Source organism: Cebus imitator, unplaced genomic scaffold (genome assembly GCF_001604975.1).
Source record: "Cebus imitator isolate Cc_AM_T3 unplaced genomic scaffold, Cebus_imitator-1.0 Scaffold4, whole genome shotgun sequence".
Lineage (NCBI taxonomy): Eukaryota > Metazoa > Chordata > Mammalia > Primates > Cebidae > Cebus > Cebus imitator.
The window spans coordinates 9,171,385-9,187,907 of record NW_016107319.1 but is presented as its reverse complement, the minus strand read 5'-3'; the positions used below and the strand labels follow the sequence as shown (position 1 = coordinate 9,187,907).

Here is a 16,523-nt window from a genome sequence, read left to right as displayed (position 1 = left end):
AAAAATTAACTCAAGATGGATAAAAGATTTAAATGTAAGACTGCCAACTACAAAAATCCTACAGGAAAATCTAGGAAATACCCATATCAAGATAGGCCTTGGCAAAAAAATTTAGGGCTACGTTCCCAAAAACAATTGCAACAAAAAAATTGACAAGTAGAACTTAATTAAACTAAAGAGCTTCTGCACAGAACAGGCAAAACATTCATTTCCCTCTTCGCTCTTCACATCACTCAGTTCTCAAATGACTCTTACATTACCAATGTACCTTGACTTTCAACTACCTTTTTGAAGGTGAGCTAAATAGGATAACTAGTAGTTTGTTGGGAATATTCTAGAAGTTAATAAATGCATCATCACTTGTTTGCTATATGCTGAGTGTTTGATGTATCCTGAGATGTAGTCATTGAGGCGGAGTTGCAGCTACTGCATTTTTCCGATTGGGAGAGACTCATAGGAAATGTGAACAGGAGTTAATATGGACCCAGGAAAGCTGTCCTTCGAAACAGGTTGTTTTGGAGCTTCTGCTCCCATTACAGAGGTATTATTGCTGCTTAAGACATTTTGGGGATTCATGACTTATTTGCCTGCTGCAAAGGAAATGAGGAAAACCTTTAAGCTTATTTTCATCATTATAAGTGTTGGCATTACTATTATATTAAAATTTATGACATTGTTTCAAGGCAATCTTTTAACATAATTATCAGTATAAAACATTTTCAATATCCAATTTGTTAATCAATGACTAAGTATCATTTCTCTGTGCATTGACATGATACTTAGTCATTGATTAACAGATTGGATATTGATTATATGATACAAATTGGATATTTATTATTAATCAACAATATCCAATTTGTTGTTAATCAACAATATCCAATTCGTATAATATTATCATACTATAAACTGAAAACAAAGATTAGCAGAAAATCAAACAAAATAGAAGTTCAAATAAAATAAATAACTAACTTTCAAAAGAAAAAAAAGAGAAAGAAAATGTTCCACTGAGTCCTTATGTAATGGAGGTAAACCTGGCTTGAGCACTGACAGGCTATGTGATTTAGGTTAGTTAACTTCTCTTGAAGCTGCAGTCCCCGCAGGTTACAAGCGCCCGGATGCTATTTTAACGTTTTGTTTTATATGTTTCGTTTGTTTTATTTGTAGTCTCCCTGGAGCTATTCTTCAAAGAGCCCACTGAGGACCCAATTAGAGCAAAGCCTCTAGATAGGCTTTACTGAAGTACATTATGCTAAACATTTGCAAGCAACCCGATTCAAGACATTCATTGTGTGACATGTGGGGTTTAAGCTCTTTTGTTTCTCCATCTGGTAGAGAGGAAATAACTTCCACAAAGATCAGGTTAGGTAGGTGGTCTTGGCTCCATCAGTTTGGCGGATGCGGACTGCTGTTGCAGCGCTTCCTGGTTCATGAGGTGGGAACTCGTCCTACGTGTTTCCAGTCACTTCTGAAAGCTGGATGTGACTTTTCTAAAAATGGACTCTCTCTTTGCCAAAGCACACTCAGGATATTTGGACACATTGTCTCCCTTCTCTGACCGATTAAATGCCATTTATTCTATGTACCTCAGGACAGAGCCAGTGCAGCATGATGGAACATTGCCCTGAAGTGACAGGGGTATGCAAGAAGTCCTTCCCTATAGGACACACTTTTAGTTAGAGTGGAATTAATTCACAAGGTAAAATTTTTCTACTTAACTCCTGTAAGCCTCAATTTCTCAACTGTAATTATAATTATTACAATACCTGCACTTATGGAGTGCTTACTGTGTGCCAGGCACTATTCAAAGCCTTTTATGTGTAGTTATGATAGCTGCGTGAGGTGGGCTCTATTGTTACATATGAATTAGAAATACAACACATAGCCATCTTGCAGGGGTTTTCACAATCATCACCTAATGTAGAGCTTATGAACACCTTCTGCATAGCACACAGTTTGTAGTTTTCACTTTCCTTCCCACTTAATGACAGACTCGATGCAGTTCAGGTTTAAAGAATAAATTTGAATTAATGAGAGGTTGAAGTACAATATGGGTAGTGAAATTTTCCTGTGAAAAGAAAATTTTGGTAATATAAATATTTGGCTAGATATCAAATTTGAATTTTCTAAGCAGAGCTTCCACTGACCTCTAACGAACTGGTATATTCTGCGGAAAGAAGAAAGAGGTCATCCTATGCTTGCACTGGTTCCTTCTGCCTGACACCTAGACTTCATAGTATGTCGATCATGACTTCTGACTCTCTCATTTTTCTGTTCATTCGATCAACAAATACTTATCACATACCTGCTATGTGCCTGTCCTTGGCATAAGCACTAAGTATCAATGGTGAACATTACATACTCCCTGCTCTCCGGCAGCTTAAGCTGAACAGGGAAGACAGACATTAATTGGCCGGTACATGAATAAATAATTACAGAGATTTTGCAACATAGTTTGAGGAGCATATGAAAATGCTTCCTGAAGAAATGGGACTTAAACTGGGAGGTAGGAGAAAAACCAGAAAGATGTGGCAACACTAACAATATGAGAGGTAGTCATAGAAGTTTGCCAGATGGAAGTTACTAATGACCTTAGCAAGAGTTTTGTTGGTGTGTCCAAGGTGGAAACCAGGCTGGAGTGCCCTAAAGGGACAATGAGTGAGAGGTGAAGAAATGGAGACAGTAATGAAATAAAAAACCCTTTCAAGACATTTGATGGTGAAGAAAAGGAAAAGGAAATATATGCTAGAGGGGGAGGGTCAGAGGACAAAATGTAAATACAGTAGTTTAGTTTTCTGTCATCTCAGCTGCCCATGTCCATCTCTACCTCCAGTGGAAATAGCCTCCCAAAGTGAGTGAGTGTGCTTGAAAGAGAACCAAAACTGTACTCCCGTATGAATATTCATTTGGTAAATTTTGATATATGCAGATTAATAAAAGTTCTACCATAAAAACCCATCTTTTGGACAAGGCAGCAGCTTTATAAAATATAATGCCTCTTTCATTTACAATGGAATTTTACCTGTGTTTCAATTAAAAATATATTTTAAATAATATTTTCCAGATACATGAACTAATATTGCATAATTAGGCTAAACACATATAGGTTCAAATTTATTGTCTCAAAATTCTGTTATATAAACAAATCTGTGTGCTAATGAGGCGTACTAACATTCAACTAAAGTGAATTGTATAGTCCCACAGCATTTCACATGATGATTAAATTAAACGTTTAAAGAGAAAATTAAATCTTTCAAGTCACTAGCAGATTATTCTTGTCCTGGAATTCAGTTGATGTTGTTGTTTCTGTGAATAAAACAGGCGTTTGTAACACCGTAAAAAACTAAAAGAATAACCCGGGGATGTCATTCAAAGATTTCTATTCCCCCTTAAAGCCATTTCTATCAATATAGCTTGTAGGCATCTATTTTTACTGTCATCAAAATGTCTCTCACATTCACATTAATTGCATAAGGAAGCATGTTACTATTACTACTATTTTATTTCTAGAATAAGATTACTCTGCACTGTAACTAAATTGACTATTTTAAAACTTAAATAATTAATATAATTCTGTTAAGTATCTGACACTACATCGATGGTCATCTTCATCTGAAAGCCATGAAGAGCCTGATTCCAGGTGTTAAAAAGACTGAACCACAGAAATTGATCCAAGTACCTGTGTTAAGTATTTTTTTGCTACTGTTTCCTTTGACATCCTCCCCTCTGGCTACTGTATATTTGCCTACGAAGAAAGTAGTTAGAAAACAGTATGTCCAATAAAATAACAGGCAAGTCACTATTGACCAGGTATGGAAATCACATTCTAAGAAGACAGAAGGAAGCCAACCTGCACACATGATTATGTTATGTGAGACCCAATAACAAAAAGCAGATTACAAGCTATTCAAGTCTGGGTGCTGATTTTCTTTTTCAGAATCTGAGCAGAAGAAAAATGTCAGGGTTGTTTGGGAGCACCGAATTACAAGATGCTGAATAAGCTGCTTCATCAGACAGACAGCTAGGAAATCCAATTTGCAGAATAGCTCCCACCAGCTTCTTTTATGTCAGAAGTGAGACTCAATTTTGGCTAGAAAATACACTCCTGTCAGCGGTAACGAAGAGGAATGGTGTTTCTCCCCCTTTTCAGAAACACCATTCCCGGGATGAATGGACAACAGGAGCGCAGTCTCACAGGCGCAGGACTGACCCGAGTATAGTCACCGTCTCTCTCCCAATCCTGAGGGACAATCCCTTGTGGCGCCGGGAGAAGAGAGTATCCAGACCAGCTGGTCAGGGTCTGGCAGCGCGGGCAACAGCGCTGCGGACCCGGCTCCCGGCGCGAAGGTGTGTAAGGTAGGTGGGGTGAAGCACCCAGCAGCGGAGGGGAGAGCGCTGCACCCTCGCTGAGTCTCGCCGCGCTGGGCGCGTATCTGGGCGGCCCCAGGAACCAGCAGGGAGAGACTTGGGACCCGGGGCGGAGCAGGAGGTGGGCAGAGCCCCTTCCCCAGCTGCCGGTACCTGCAGCAGCAGTTGCGCAGCCACTGGCTCTTGTTGGATCCGCGCGTCGGCTACCGACTGGACAGCAGCTAACGCCTCCACCGCAGGCACCTGAGGCTCAGTGGATCCCTCCTTGGACAGGGCACCCCCACCCCGGGAATCCCAACGCCAGGAGCCATCCGTGGCCATGGCGGGGGCTTGTCGACACCCAACTGGGACGCCCCGGCAGCTTGTTGTGGCGCTTGCCTGCCTGCTCCTGAGTCGACCCGCGCTGCAGGGACCAGCATCCTCGCTTGGGACCGAGCCCCACTCGGCGCTTTACCTGCCGGTCCGGGGTGCGCAGGACGGCAGTAGCCCCGACGGCCCCAGCGTGCTGATTGCTAACCCGGGGCTCCGGGTGCCTCTGGGCCGCTCCCTTTGGCTAGACCCTCTCCGGGACCTGGTGATTGGAGTGCAGCCGGGGGACCGGTGCGAAGTCACGGTCCTGGACGCCCTGCCGCCTTTCAAGGGCGCTCTCTCCCCGCGCCGCTTCCCCTGCGCCTTCGGGCCCCGCCAGGTCCAGTACACTCACTTCGGCTCCCACAGCCCTGGACGCGCCCGGGTGCTGCTGCAGCTGCGCTACGAAGCCCCAACTCACACGCTGGTGCTGCCCTTCACACTGGCGGTGGACGTGGTCTTCTCCCAGCTGGAGCTGGTGACGCGCAACAGGCCTTTGGTGGTGGAGAAGCTGCGGGGCTGGAGCCGCGCCATCGACAGGAGAGTGCTGGACTTCGCTTCCTTGAAGTCCGGAGCCACGGCCACCAGCAGGTGCCAGCTCACCCCGCTTCCTCACGAGGGCGGCCCCATGCCCAAGTACGGACGCTTGGTGGACGCACTGGGGGCTCCTCTCCTCAGGGGCAAGGGCGTAGACTGTGAGGCTTTCGTCCGGGCTGGGGTGCTCTATCAGCACACCTCCATCTCCTCGCCCAACCGGGACTACGTGCCCATGATGGTGGAGCTGCTGGGGCCGGAGGGCCAAGACGCTGGGTCCCTGGGAGTGCTGGCCCGCGAGCACTTCCAGCTGCTGGTGAAGATCCGCGGGGGAGCCAAGAACACAGCGCCCAGGCCCAGCTTCGTGGCCACGATGATGATGGAGGTGGATCCATTGGTGCTGACAGCCCTGACGCCTGACGCACTGGCCGCGGAGGACGTCGAGTCAGACCCTGGTGACCTGGTGTTCAACATTCTCAACGTCTCCACTCCCCCACCACCAGGGCACCCGGGGCAGCAGGGCTACGTGGTCAGCACCGATGACCCTCTAGGCCTTCCAGTCTCCTTCTTCACCCAGCAGGAGCTGCTGGAGCTGAAGATTGCTTATCAGCCCCCTACAGAGAACTCCCATGGGGAGCACCTCTTTCAGCTGGAGCTGGAGGTAGTGGACGGAGATGGCGCCGCCTCAGACCCCTTTGCACTCATGGTGATAGTGAAATCCATGAACACTCTGGTCCCAGTGGCTAGCCATACCAGGGGACTTGTGCTTTTTGAAGGTCAGTCAAGGCCCTTGTCCAGCACCCACAGCGTTCCTATCAATGATAAAGATAACCTGGAAGAAATGAAAATGGCTGCAGTCAGAGGCTTGAGACATGGGCAGCTGGTGGTGTTTGGGGCACCTGCTGGGTGCAAGTATTTCACACCAGCGGACCTGGCAGCAGGACGAGTGGTGTATCAGCATGATGGCAGCAACACCTACAGTGACAACATCATCTTCCGGATGGAGGATGGGTACCACCAAGTGGAATTCCTCTTTCCCCTCACCATCCTACCTGTGGATGATGAACCACCAACGGTCAGTACTAACATAGAACTCTCACTGACTGAAGGGCAGGTGGTCCAGATCTCTCCCTTTGTACTGTGTGCTACTGATATTGACTCTGAGGACTCAACCATCCGCTTTGTGCTGGAGAACCAGCCCCTTGAAGGAAATGAGGAAGAGCCAGAGTGGGAACTGGCCCCTGGTTCCTCTCACTCAGGCCACTACCTGGGGGACATGTTGCTGCGGCAGGCTGAACTGCCTCTCTCCACTGAAGATGAAGAATGGCACTACAAGGAAAAGGAAGGGCTTTATGAGAAAGTGGTGACTCAGTGGCTACAAAGAGACATAACAGAAGGGAGACTCTTCTACCGTCATCTTGGACCACACAGCCCTCAATCTGTAATGGTCCAGCTGGCTTTCCATGTGCAGGATGACCATGACCCACCCAATCTATCCAACCAGCACATTTTCACCATCAAGGTCCAGCCAGTGGATATACTGAGTCCACAGCTGTATCCAGGAACTACACTAGAAATGACTGTACAAGAATACCAACTCACTCACTTCCAGAAGAATTTCCTCCGATACACTGACCAGGATTCTGATGACCAGAACCTATGGTACACCCTACTGACACTCCCGACTGACACAGATGACAACCACCAAGTCCGAACTGGAGAAATTGTGCTCACTGATTCACCAGACACGCTCATCATGCATTTCACCCAAGCCCAGGTAAATCAGCATAAAGTTGCCTACAAGCCTCCACAGAAGTTGGGTATTGTACCACGGGTTGTGCAGTTTACCTACCAGGTGGAAGATGCTGCAGGCAATAGTGTGCCAGGCACATTCACATTATTCCTGCAACCTGTGGACAACCAGCCCCCAGAAATCACCAACAGAGGCTTTACTGTCTTGGAGGGAGGCAGCTTTAACCTCAGCAGTAATGAACTGCATGTTACAGACCCAGACACAGACATTGAGCAAATTGTCTTCATATTAGTCCAAGGTCCCCAGCATGGACACTTGCAGTACTTTAAAAAATGTATGATCCCAGGAGAATCTTTCATGCAAGCTGATATTATTAATGGGAGTGTCTCTTATCATCATGGCAGAGACCAAACGACTACCAGGGACACTTTCCATCTGGAGGTAAGTGATGGGGTGCACCATATACCCATCACTGTCCCAATTTCCGTGCATCCCAATGTGGCTAACAAAAGTCCTAGGATCTCTATTACAAGTAGCTCATTATTGGATGTTTCCATAGACGTACTAGAGAATAAAGCCACTGAGATTACCATGGGTATCATCCATGGAAAAAGGAAGGATGTACATGACTTGATGCTATCTTTCATTGTAAAGGACAGCCCCAAATTGGGCACTATTCTAGTAAATGGTTTGTCCACAGAACGATTCACCCAAGAAGACCTCATCAGTGGGAGAGTAGCCTATGTCCACACCGGAGGTGAAGTTGGTTTTCAAAAGCAGCACGATGCCTTCAGCCTCATCCTCTCCAAGGATTCTTACCAATGGGTAGTGGGAAACAGCATAGTAGAGAGAATGCAGGTACAAGTAACTGTGCTGCCAGTGGACAATGTGGGTCCCAAGGTCTTGGTGGGGGAGCCCTTCGTTGTCTATGAAGGTGAGAAGAACCACTTGACCTTACAACATCTCCGTATTGAAGACGTGGACACTCCCCAAGATGAACTCCTATGCACAGTGACTAGTCAGCCAGCCTCTGGCTACCTGGAAAAGATTGCAGCAGCTGCTGGTTCAAAAATGTCCCAGTCTGGTAGCCCCATCAGTGCTTTCTCCCTCAGAGATGTTCAAGTGAAGCATATTCATTATGTACAGAGTATTCACAAGGGAGTAGAGCCACAACAGGATCAATTCACCTTTTATTGCTCTGACGGCATCAACTCCTCCCCAGATGTCTTCTTCCCTATAATCATCCTCCCTACCAATGATGAGCAGCCTGAACTTTCTGTCCATGAGTTTGTGGTACTAGAGGGGATGAGCCTGGTCATAGACACCCAGCTGCTCAATGGAGCAGATGCTGACCTGCCACAGAATCAGCTGCACTTTCAACTCACAGCCCTCCCTCGGCATGGACGAATCATACAGCAGCTGGCTACAGGCAACCGGCCCATCCACAGCTTCACCCTCCAGGAGATCCAGGAGGCCTCCACCATTGTGTATGAGCATGATGACTCAGAGACCACGGAGGACAGTTTTGAAGTCTGGCTGAGTGACGGCAAGCACACCACCCACAGGAAGGTACCCATCATAGTGACCCTAGTGGACGACGAAACCCCTCAGCTGACTGTCAACAATGAGCTGAAAGTAGAGAATGGACAATCTGAGATCATCACAAATCGTATCCTCAAGGCCACAGATCTTGACTCAAATGATAAGAGCCTCAGTTTTGTCCTCCATTCTGGGCCTCAACAAGGACTTCTACAGAGGCTGAGAGAACCCAGAGGAGAAGTGAGAAACAATCTCACTCTGGGAATGAACTTTACCCAGGATGAGATTGACAGGGGCCTCATCTGCTATACTCACACAGGCCAAGAAGGGATTGTTGACTTTATCAAGTTTGATGTGACTGATGGGGTTAACACTTTGACAGACCACTGCTTCTATGTCATCATTGGCAACTTAGACAGGGTCTTCCCTGAGGTAATCAGCAAAAGGGTCACCTTGACAGAAGGTGCCAGAGTGACCCTTACCAAAGGTCTGCTTAGCAACAATGACATCAACAGCTCTGATGAATATCGCTTTAGCATCACACGGGCTCCAAGCCTGGGTCACTTGGAAAGTTCTGACCGTGCTGGGGAACCCATTGCCTCTTTCACTCTGCTTCAATTGGCTAGCAACAAAATATCCTATGTCCATACTTCAAATGATGAGAAAAAGATGGACAGCTTTGAGTTTCAAGTGATCAGTAAACTCCACCCTGTGTTCAGAACCTTCAGGGTCTTCATCACTGATGTGGATAATAAGAAACCTATCTTGACCATCCATAGACTAACACTGCAAGAAGAGGATAGCCAACTGATCACTCCCCTTGAGTTGACAGTGGAAGACGAGGATACTCCAGATGATCTTATTCTCTTTACCATCACCCAGGTCCCCATGCATGGCAAGATTTTGTACAATGGTAACCGTCCTGTGACCACTTTCACCAAGCAAGACCTGAACAAGAAGCTAATTAGCTACAAGCATGATGGTAGTGAGACCACTGAAGACAGTTTCTCCTTGACTGTGACAGATGGCACTCACACTGATTTCTATGTCCTCCCAGACACTGCCCTGGAGACACACAAACCTCAGGTAATGAGGGTCCAAATAAGATCATTAGACAATAGGCTTCCCCAGATTACTATTAACAGGGGTGCCCCAACCTTGAAACGCCTTCACACTGGACACATGGGCTTCCTGATTACCAGCAAGTCTCTGAAGGCAGAAGATCAGGATAGTCCCCACAGGCTTCTGAAGTATAAAGTGACCAGAGGACCACAGCATGGTTTCATTTTCAAAACTGGCCTTGGAAACCAGATCACTCGAGTGTTTACACAAGGTTAGTATGTATTCTTCCTTGATTATTCTGTCCCTGTTCTTCATTGGATCAGATATCTCAGCTTTGTGTAAAACTGCCCTGACCTCAGCTATTTGCAGTAAGATTCTTGTTCTAATAAAATACAGTGAAGTGTAAAATTACTCTAAAAACAAAAAAGGCAACAAGTCTTTTTTCATCAATTTCATCAGAATGCCCATTTAGCAGGATCCCACAGATGTTTCATAAAGTTGTAGCTATACCTCAAAACTGCTAAACACAGAAGGACAGCTTCTACTTCTGAAATATTGTAAGATAACGTTATATTAATTCTCAATATCAGATTGATTTTGAATTTTAAAAGTGACATATAGATGTTATTTGCATAGTTATTAGTAAGTCTAGATTTTTGGAGATGTTTGGTATCCAGATTTTGGATATAAATTACTACATTGTTCATTTTTATTACACTATTCAAATGCAATTTCTACATCTAAAAAAAGCACAGAGCTATGTTTGTGTGAGATTATTTTTTCCTTTACATTTGTTGTCACTACTAATCATGAGCTACAGGTAGGTCCGTCTACTTTCCCAGGCGATGTGATACCTGCTAGCTTTTAAATGCTCTTTATGTCATCCTAACTTTTTTAGGTAGCTCTGTGCATGAAATTTCCCACACATGATACATGTGAACTTGGATGCAACTCAGAGGAAAACTTACACATGTTTAAAAAATAGTTTGGCTCCATTTTCAGAATTGCTTCTGAAGCAAATGAAATCATATGTGTGTGGTCCATAGCACATATATACCTATGTAACAAACCTGCACATTCTGCACATATATCCCAGAACTTAAAGTATAATAATAATAATAAATTATTATAATAATATAAATATAAAGTATAATAATAATAAAATAATAAATAATAATTTAAAAATATTAAACATATAAACTAAAAACAAAAAAAAGTGGTTCTATAAGAATTATTTCTATAAACAAATACCCCTTGGAAGCAAATTGTTTTTAAAATGCTAATAATTACCACTATAAAAACATAATTATAGACCTTCATAACAAATTATTACCCAAGAAAATAGACAGCAGAAAAAAAATCATGATTTTATTCTCATTGTCTTTCTTCTTAGGATGCAGCAGTTATTCCTGTTTAAATTCATTTTGACAAAAAGTCTATGAGCATCCACAATTATGTCAAGCTCTATACTTGTGCAGAAGATTCAAAACCAGATAAACCTGGCTCTCCAGAGAGTGCCAGGATGTTGTAAAGCACATGTAACTAAAATGCCCTCTTTGTTGGACTTCAGTCCCGGAGAATATGCACATAGTAGCACTGTGACAAAGTCGGGAGTTTTTTAAGTTTTATTTTAGGTTTAGAGGCACATGTGAAGGTTTGTTACATAGGTAAACTCATGTCATGCTGGTTTGTTGTACAGATTATTTCATCAGCCAGGTATTAAGCCAAGTATACAATATTTATATTTTCCACTGTACTCCTTCCTCCTACCCTCCACCCTTAAAAAGGCCCCACTGTCAATTGCTCCTTTCTTTGTATTCATGAGTTCTCATCGTTTAGGCCCCACTTGTGAGAATGTGCAACATTTGGTTTTCTGTTCCTGCATTAGTTTGTTAAGGATAATAGCCTCCAGCTCTTTCCATGTTCCTGCAAAAAACAAAACAAAACAAAAAAAAGCCATGATCTAGTTTTTTCAATGGCTACATGATAGTCCATGGTGTGTATGTAATATATTTTCTTTACCCAACACGTCACTGATGGGCATCTGGTTGATTCAATGTCTTTGCTATTGTGAGTAGTGTTGCAATGACCATTTGCATGCATGTGTCTTTATGGTAGAATGATTTTATATTTTTGGGGTGTATACCCAGTAATGGGATTGCTGGATTGAATGACGGTTCTGTTTTTAGCTCTCTGAGGAATTACCACACTGCTTTCCACAACAGTTGAACTAATTTACACTCCCATCGACAATGTATAAATGTCCCCTTTTCTCTGCAACCTCACCCAGCATCTCTTATTTTTTGACTTTTTAATCATCACCAATCTGACCGGGGTGAGATGGTATCTCATTGTGACAAAGTTTCAAACTAAAGTTTTATTTTTGACATTGTAGCTTTAAGAAGAAGATTCACGTTCCCTTAATCATTATTTTAAAATTCATTAACTGGAGTATTTCTGTGCCTAATTAAAATTTGAAGTTGTCAACATACTCATTTTCATGTGTATCAATATGACTTTGTGTGATGGTTTCTCTTTTTTTTTTTTTTAGCTGACATTGATGAGATGAAGATCTACTACATCTTGAATGAGGGCAGCAGCACATCAAAGGACATCTTCTATTTCTCTGTTGAAGACAGTGGTAAGTCAATAATAAAACCTTAAAAAGGACTTATGGTTAATTAAAATCAATATAAAACTGGAAAACAAATCATTTCTAGGCAAGGATAGGCATCATATAGGCAAGTAATCACAATCAATAATGTCATAATACAAATGAATTATTTTTGTTTCATTTATGATCCTATGCCAAATGATTCTTGACAAATAATTTTTTAGGAAGAAAAAGCAATGAGGAATTTGAGGAGTGAAATGTGAAGTATTTTCTCTGATCTGGATCATGTGTGACATCATATAGGCAAGCGAATCTTACCTTCAGGAGATTCTCTGAATCTAGCTAGTGGTTTCCATCATTCTGAAACAAATTAGAAAATACATCTTCAGATTTTGTTGGGATTTTTATCTGCAGAACTGAATCTTACGGCTCCCTGACCTTAGACTTGAAATCTTCCTGGATGGGGTAAAAATATATATATCTCCTGGCATAGAGGAAAACTTGCGAAAAACTGCCTATTTATGCTGCAGCCTGGTCTGTCTACTATTATCTTCAAAGCATCATAATGGGCAGCATCTAGTTAACAGAAGGCACTTTCTTTACACACCTAGGGACAATGATTATGTGGTCAGAAGAAAAATCATTTTGCAGTATGACAGGATAATGGCAGAAATTATGTCTGTGTACTGCTTGCCACTCAATAACCTCTTTTAGTACAAATCATTACTCATTCCCAGTAAGTAACCTGCATTTCCTGCCTAAATCATATGTAATCAGTCAAGGACTGAATCTACGGTAAGGTAGTTCTATATGAGAGGCCATATGGTTTACTGACTGGGTTTGAATCCCAACTTGTCCTGTGTGGCCTTGAATAAGTGACCTTGTCCTCTTCATTCCTTCCCCCATGTATAAAGTGGTGGTCTTCACACCTATGTCAAACAGTTGCTAAGAGGATTGACTGAGATCACAAATGTAAAGCACTTCATAAAAAGTAGGTGTGTTACCTGATTCTTGTTTTTTAAAAAAAATTAATTTAAAATAGGCGCCCATTAACTAGGTACTTTCTCACCTTCTGATGAGACTAACTACAGTTGAAACCACTGATCCCTCCTCCCCATTTCCTCCCTTGAAGTTTAAAATCAAATTTTCCTTCCCTGGCCGGGCGCGGTGGCTCACGCCTATAATCCCAGCACTTTGGGAGGCCAAGGCGGGTGGATCACGAGGTCAAGAAATCAAGACCATCCTGGTCAACATGGTGAAACACTGTCTCTACTAAAAATACAAAAAAAATTAACTGGGCATGGTGGCACGCGCCTGTAGTACCAGCTACTAGGGAGGCTGAGGCAGGAGAATTGCTTGAACCCAGGAGGTAGAGGTTGCGGTGAGCCAAGATCGTGCCATTGCACTCCAGCCTGGGTAACAAGAGTGAAACTCCGTCTCAAAAAAAAAAAAAAAAAAAAAATCTTCCTTCCCTTTCCCAAGTTCTCGAGAATCAAAGTTGCTAAAAAGAATAATTTATGCATTTAACCGGGTTCATAAATAAATGTAAGATGAATATTTTATATTAAATATTTTCCTTTCTGTTTTTGAAAAGAATGTCACTCTAAAAAGATGTACCTCTGACTCTGACACTATGCTGTGTGGACAACATTAGAAACAAAAATCAGTCTGCGATGACACCGTAAGGTGAATTTTATGTAGCTACCATTGTTTAACTTCTTCTGTGATAATACTGTAAGGTGAAATTTATGTAGCTACTGTGGTTTAACTTCTTTCTGTGAGCTAGCTAGTGCTTAAAAACATTATGACTTTTAATCCTCACTACAAAATAAAAAGTAAATGTTATGATACCTATTTTAAAATGAAGACACCATGGTTGAATAACTTGCCTGAAGTCATACAAGTTATAGGCAAACAAACTGGAATCAAATCCAGGTCTTGCCAATTCCAATGCTAGAGCTCTTAACCGCTAATGCTACACTCACCCTGCTTTGGGAAGCTGAAACCATGGACAAAAGTTAGAGAAGAGGACCAAGACTGTACTTCTTAACCTGACAAGGAAGCACCTGGAAACTTAAAGTGAAAAGAATGATCAAACACAGACTCTAAAATATTTGAGGATGCATTTGTTCATATAGCTGTATCTTAAAATACATACAAGTAAACTAAATATTTGCACATTCATTTATCCAGTGGATTTTTTTTCCCTTAGACCCAGGGACAAACTGGAATTTTTAAAAATTATTTCTTTAAAGTTTTTTTTTTTTTTTTTTTTTAATAAACAGAGTCCTTCTATGTTGCCCAGGCTGGAATGCAGTGGCTATTCACAGGTGCAATCATAGTGCACTGCAGCCTCAAACTCTAGGCCTCAAGTTCATCTTCCCACATCCACCTCTCCAGCAGCTGGTACCATAGGCACCTGCTGCCATGCCCAACCAGTGAATTTCTCAGTTGCCTTTCATATACTGTGCACGGAGCGAAGATCCGTGTCTGCCAATGATGGGAATACCGGGAACCGCTGATAAAGGACTCACTTTAAACATTTTTTATCTGTTATTTTGAAATATTATGAATCCATTATTTTACAGTAGCTGACTTAATCTTTTTTCTTTCAAAATGCTCACATTTTAAAAAGAGTTCCCAAATGGCATGTTGAAAATTTCCATTTGATCTATTAATATTTTTTTCCTAATAGCACATAGCACTCATAGAAGGTATTATACGCTTCTACAGACAGATCTTTCACCATCAGGCTGAAGTAGATGTTGTTGTTGTTTTCCATGCCAATATTCAAACTGTTAAAAGAAGACCCTGCCCTGCCTCCAGAACTGGACATTAGGTGTATACTGCCGCTTAGCTCAGGTGCCTTAAGAATGGAAATACTGGCAAAAATTACCCTAGTGCTGCAATTTTACTAGAATCTCCAGAGTTATACCATGAAGGCTTCCAGTTAGTAGACTCTGGACCCACGCTGTCTGTGTTCATATCCCAGCTCAATCTCTTGTAGTCATGCATCTTTGAGAAACTGCCTGTGCTTTAGTTTGCTCATCTATGAACTGAAGATAACGATGGCACATACCCCTTAGGATTATTATGAGGATTTTGTTAGTTTCCTATTGCTTCTGTCACAAATTATCACAAACTTAGTGGCTTGAACCAATGCAAGCCTGTCATCTGGAGACTGGAAATCCAAAATGGTCCCTACTGGACTAGAATCATGGTTTTGGCAAGGCTGCATTTTCTGGGTTTCTTTTTTATTTTTCCATAAGTTATTGGGGGTACAGTTGGTATTTGGTTACATGAGTAAATTATTTGGTGGTGATTTCTGAGATTTTCGTGCACCCATCATCTGAGCAGTATACGCTGTATCCTATTTGTAGTATTCTATCCCTTGCCCCACCCCCAGTCTTTCCTTCAAGTCCCCAAAGTCCACTGCATCATTATTTTGCCTTTGCGTCCTCAGAGCTTAGCTCCCACATATCAGTGAGAACATATGATGTTTGGTTTTCCATTCCTGAATTAATTCATTTAGAATAATAGTCTTCAGTCTCATCCAGGTCACTGCAAATGCTATTAATTCGTTCCTTTTATAGCTGCATAGTATTCCATCATATATATACACCACAGTTTCTTTATCCACTTGTTGATTGATGGACATTTGGTTTGGTTCCACGATTTTGCAAATTGTGAATTGTGCCTCTATAAACATGTGTATTCAAGTATCTTTTCCAAATAATGACTTCTTTTCTTCTGGTAGTGAGATTGCTGGATCAAACGGTAGTTCTACTTTTGGTTCTTTAAGGAATCCTGCTGTTTTCCACAGTGGTTGTACTAGTTTACATTCCCACCCGCCCTGTAGAAGTGTTCCCTGACTTTAAATCTACTGGGTTTTTTGTTTGTTTGTTTGTTTGTTTGCTTATTATGTCATTCTTGCAGGAGTGAGGTGGTATCTCATTGTGGTTTTGATTTACATTTCCCTGATCATTAGTGATGTTGGGCATTTTTTCATGTTTGTTGGTCATTTGTATATCCTCTTTTGAGAATTTTCTATTCATGTTCTTAGCCCACTTTTTGATGGGAGTGTTTGTTTTTTCTTACTGATTTGAGTTCATTGTAAATTCTGGATATTAGTCCTTTGTCAGATGCATAGATTGAAAAGATTTACTCCCACTCTGTGGGTTTTCTGTTTACTTTTCTGACTCTTCCTTTTGCCATGCAAAAGCTCTTTAGTTTAATTGGGTCCCAGCTATTTATCTTTGTTTTTATTGCATTTGCTTTGGGGTTCTTGATCATGAAATCCTTGGCTAA

The 16,523-nt window shown here is 42.3% G+C and overlaps 1 protein-coding gene and 1 long non-coding RNA gene across 3 annotated transcripts in view; one reads left to right on the top strand and one right to left on the bottom strand.

The window, feature by feature from the left end:
• Positions 1 to 5,141, bottom strand: part of LOC119472084 — a 146,853-nt gene extending 141,712 nt beyond the window's left edge. Inside the window, exon 1 of the long non-coding RNA XR_005201199.1 lies at positions 5,069 to 5,141. This is a non-coding gene — a long non-coding RNA (uncharacterized LOC119472084). The remainder of the gene's footprint in view (positions 1 to 5,068) is intronic.
• The window catches only part of FREM3 (FRAS1 related extracellular matrix 3), a 98,646-nt gene continuing 86,220 nt past the window's right edge, over positions 4,098 to 16,523 (top strand). The window contains exons 1-2 of one of the 2 annotated variants that reach the window (XM_037740514.1): positions 4,098 to 9,872; positions 12,153 to 12,242. In XM_037740514.1, the coding sequence (XP_037596442.1) occupies positions 4,685 to 9,872; positions 12,153 to 12,242 (5,278 nt within the window). In that variant the 5' untranslated portion in view covers positions 4,098 to 4,684. The remainder of the gene's footprint in view (positions 9,873 to 12,152; positions 12,243 to 16,523) is intronic. The other variant, XM_017534521.2, reaches the window with a different exon arrangement.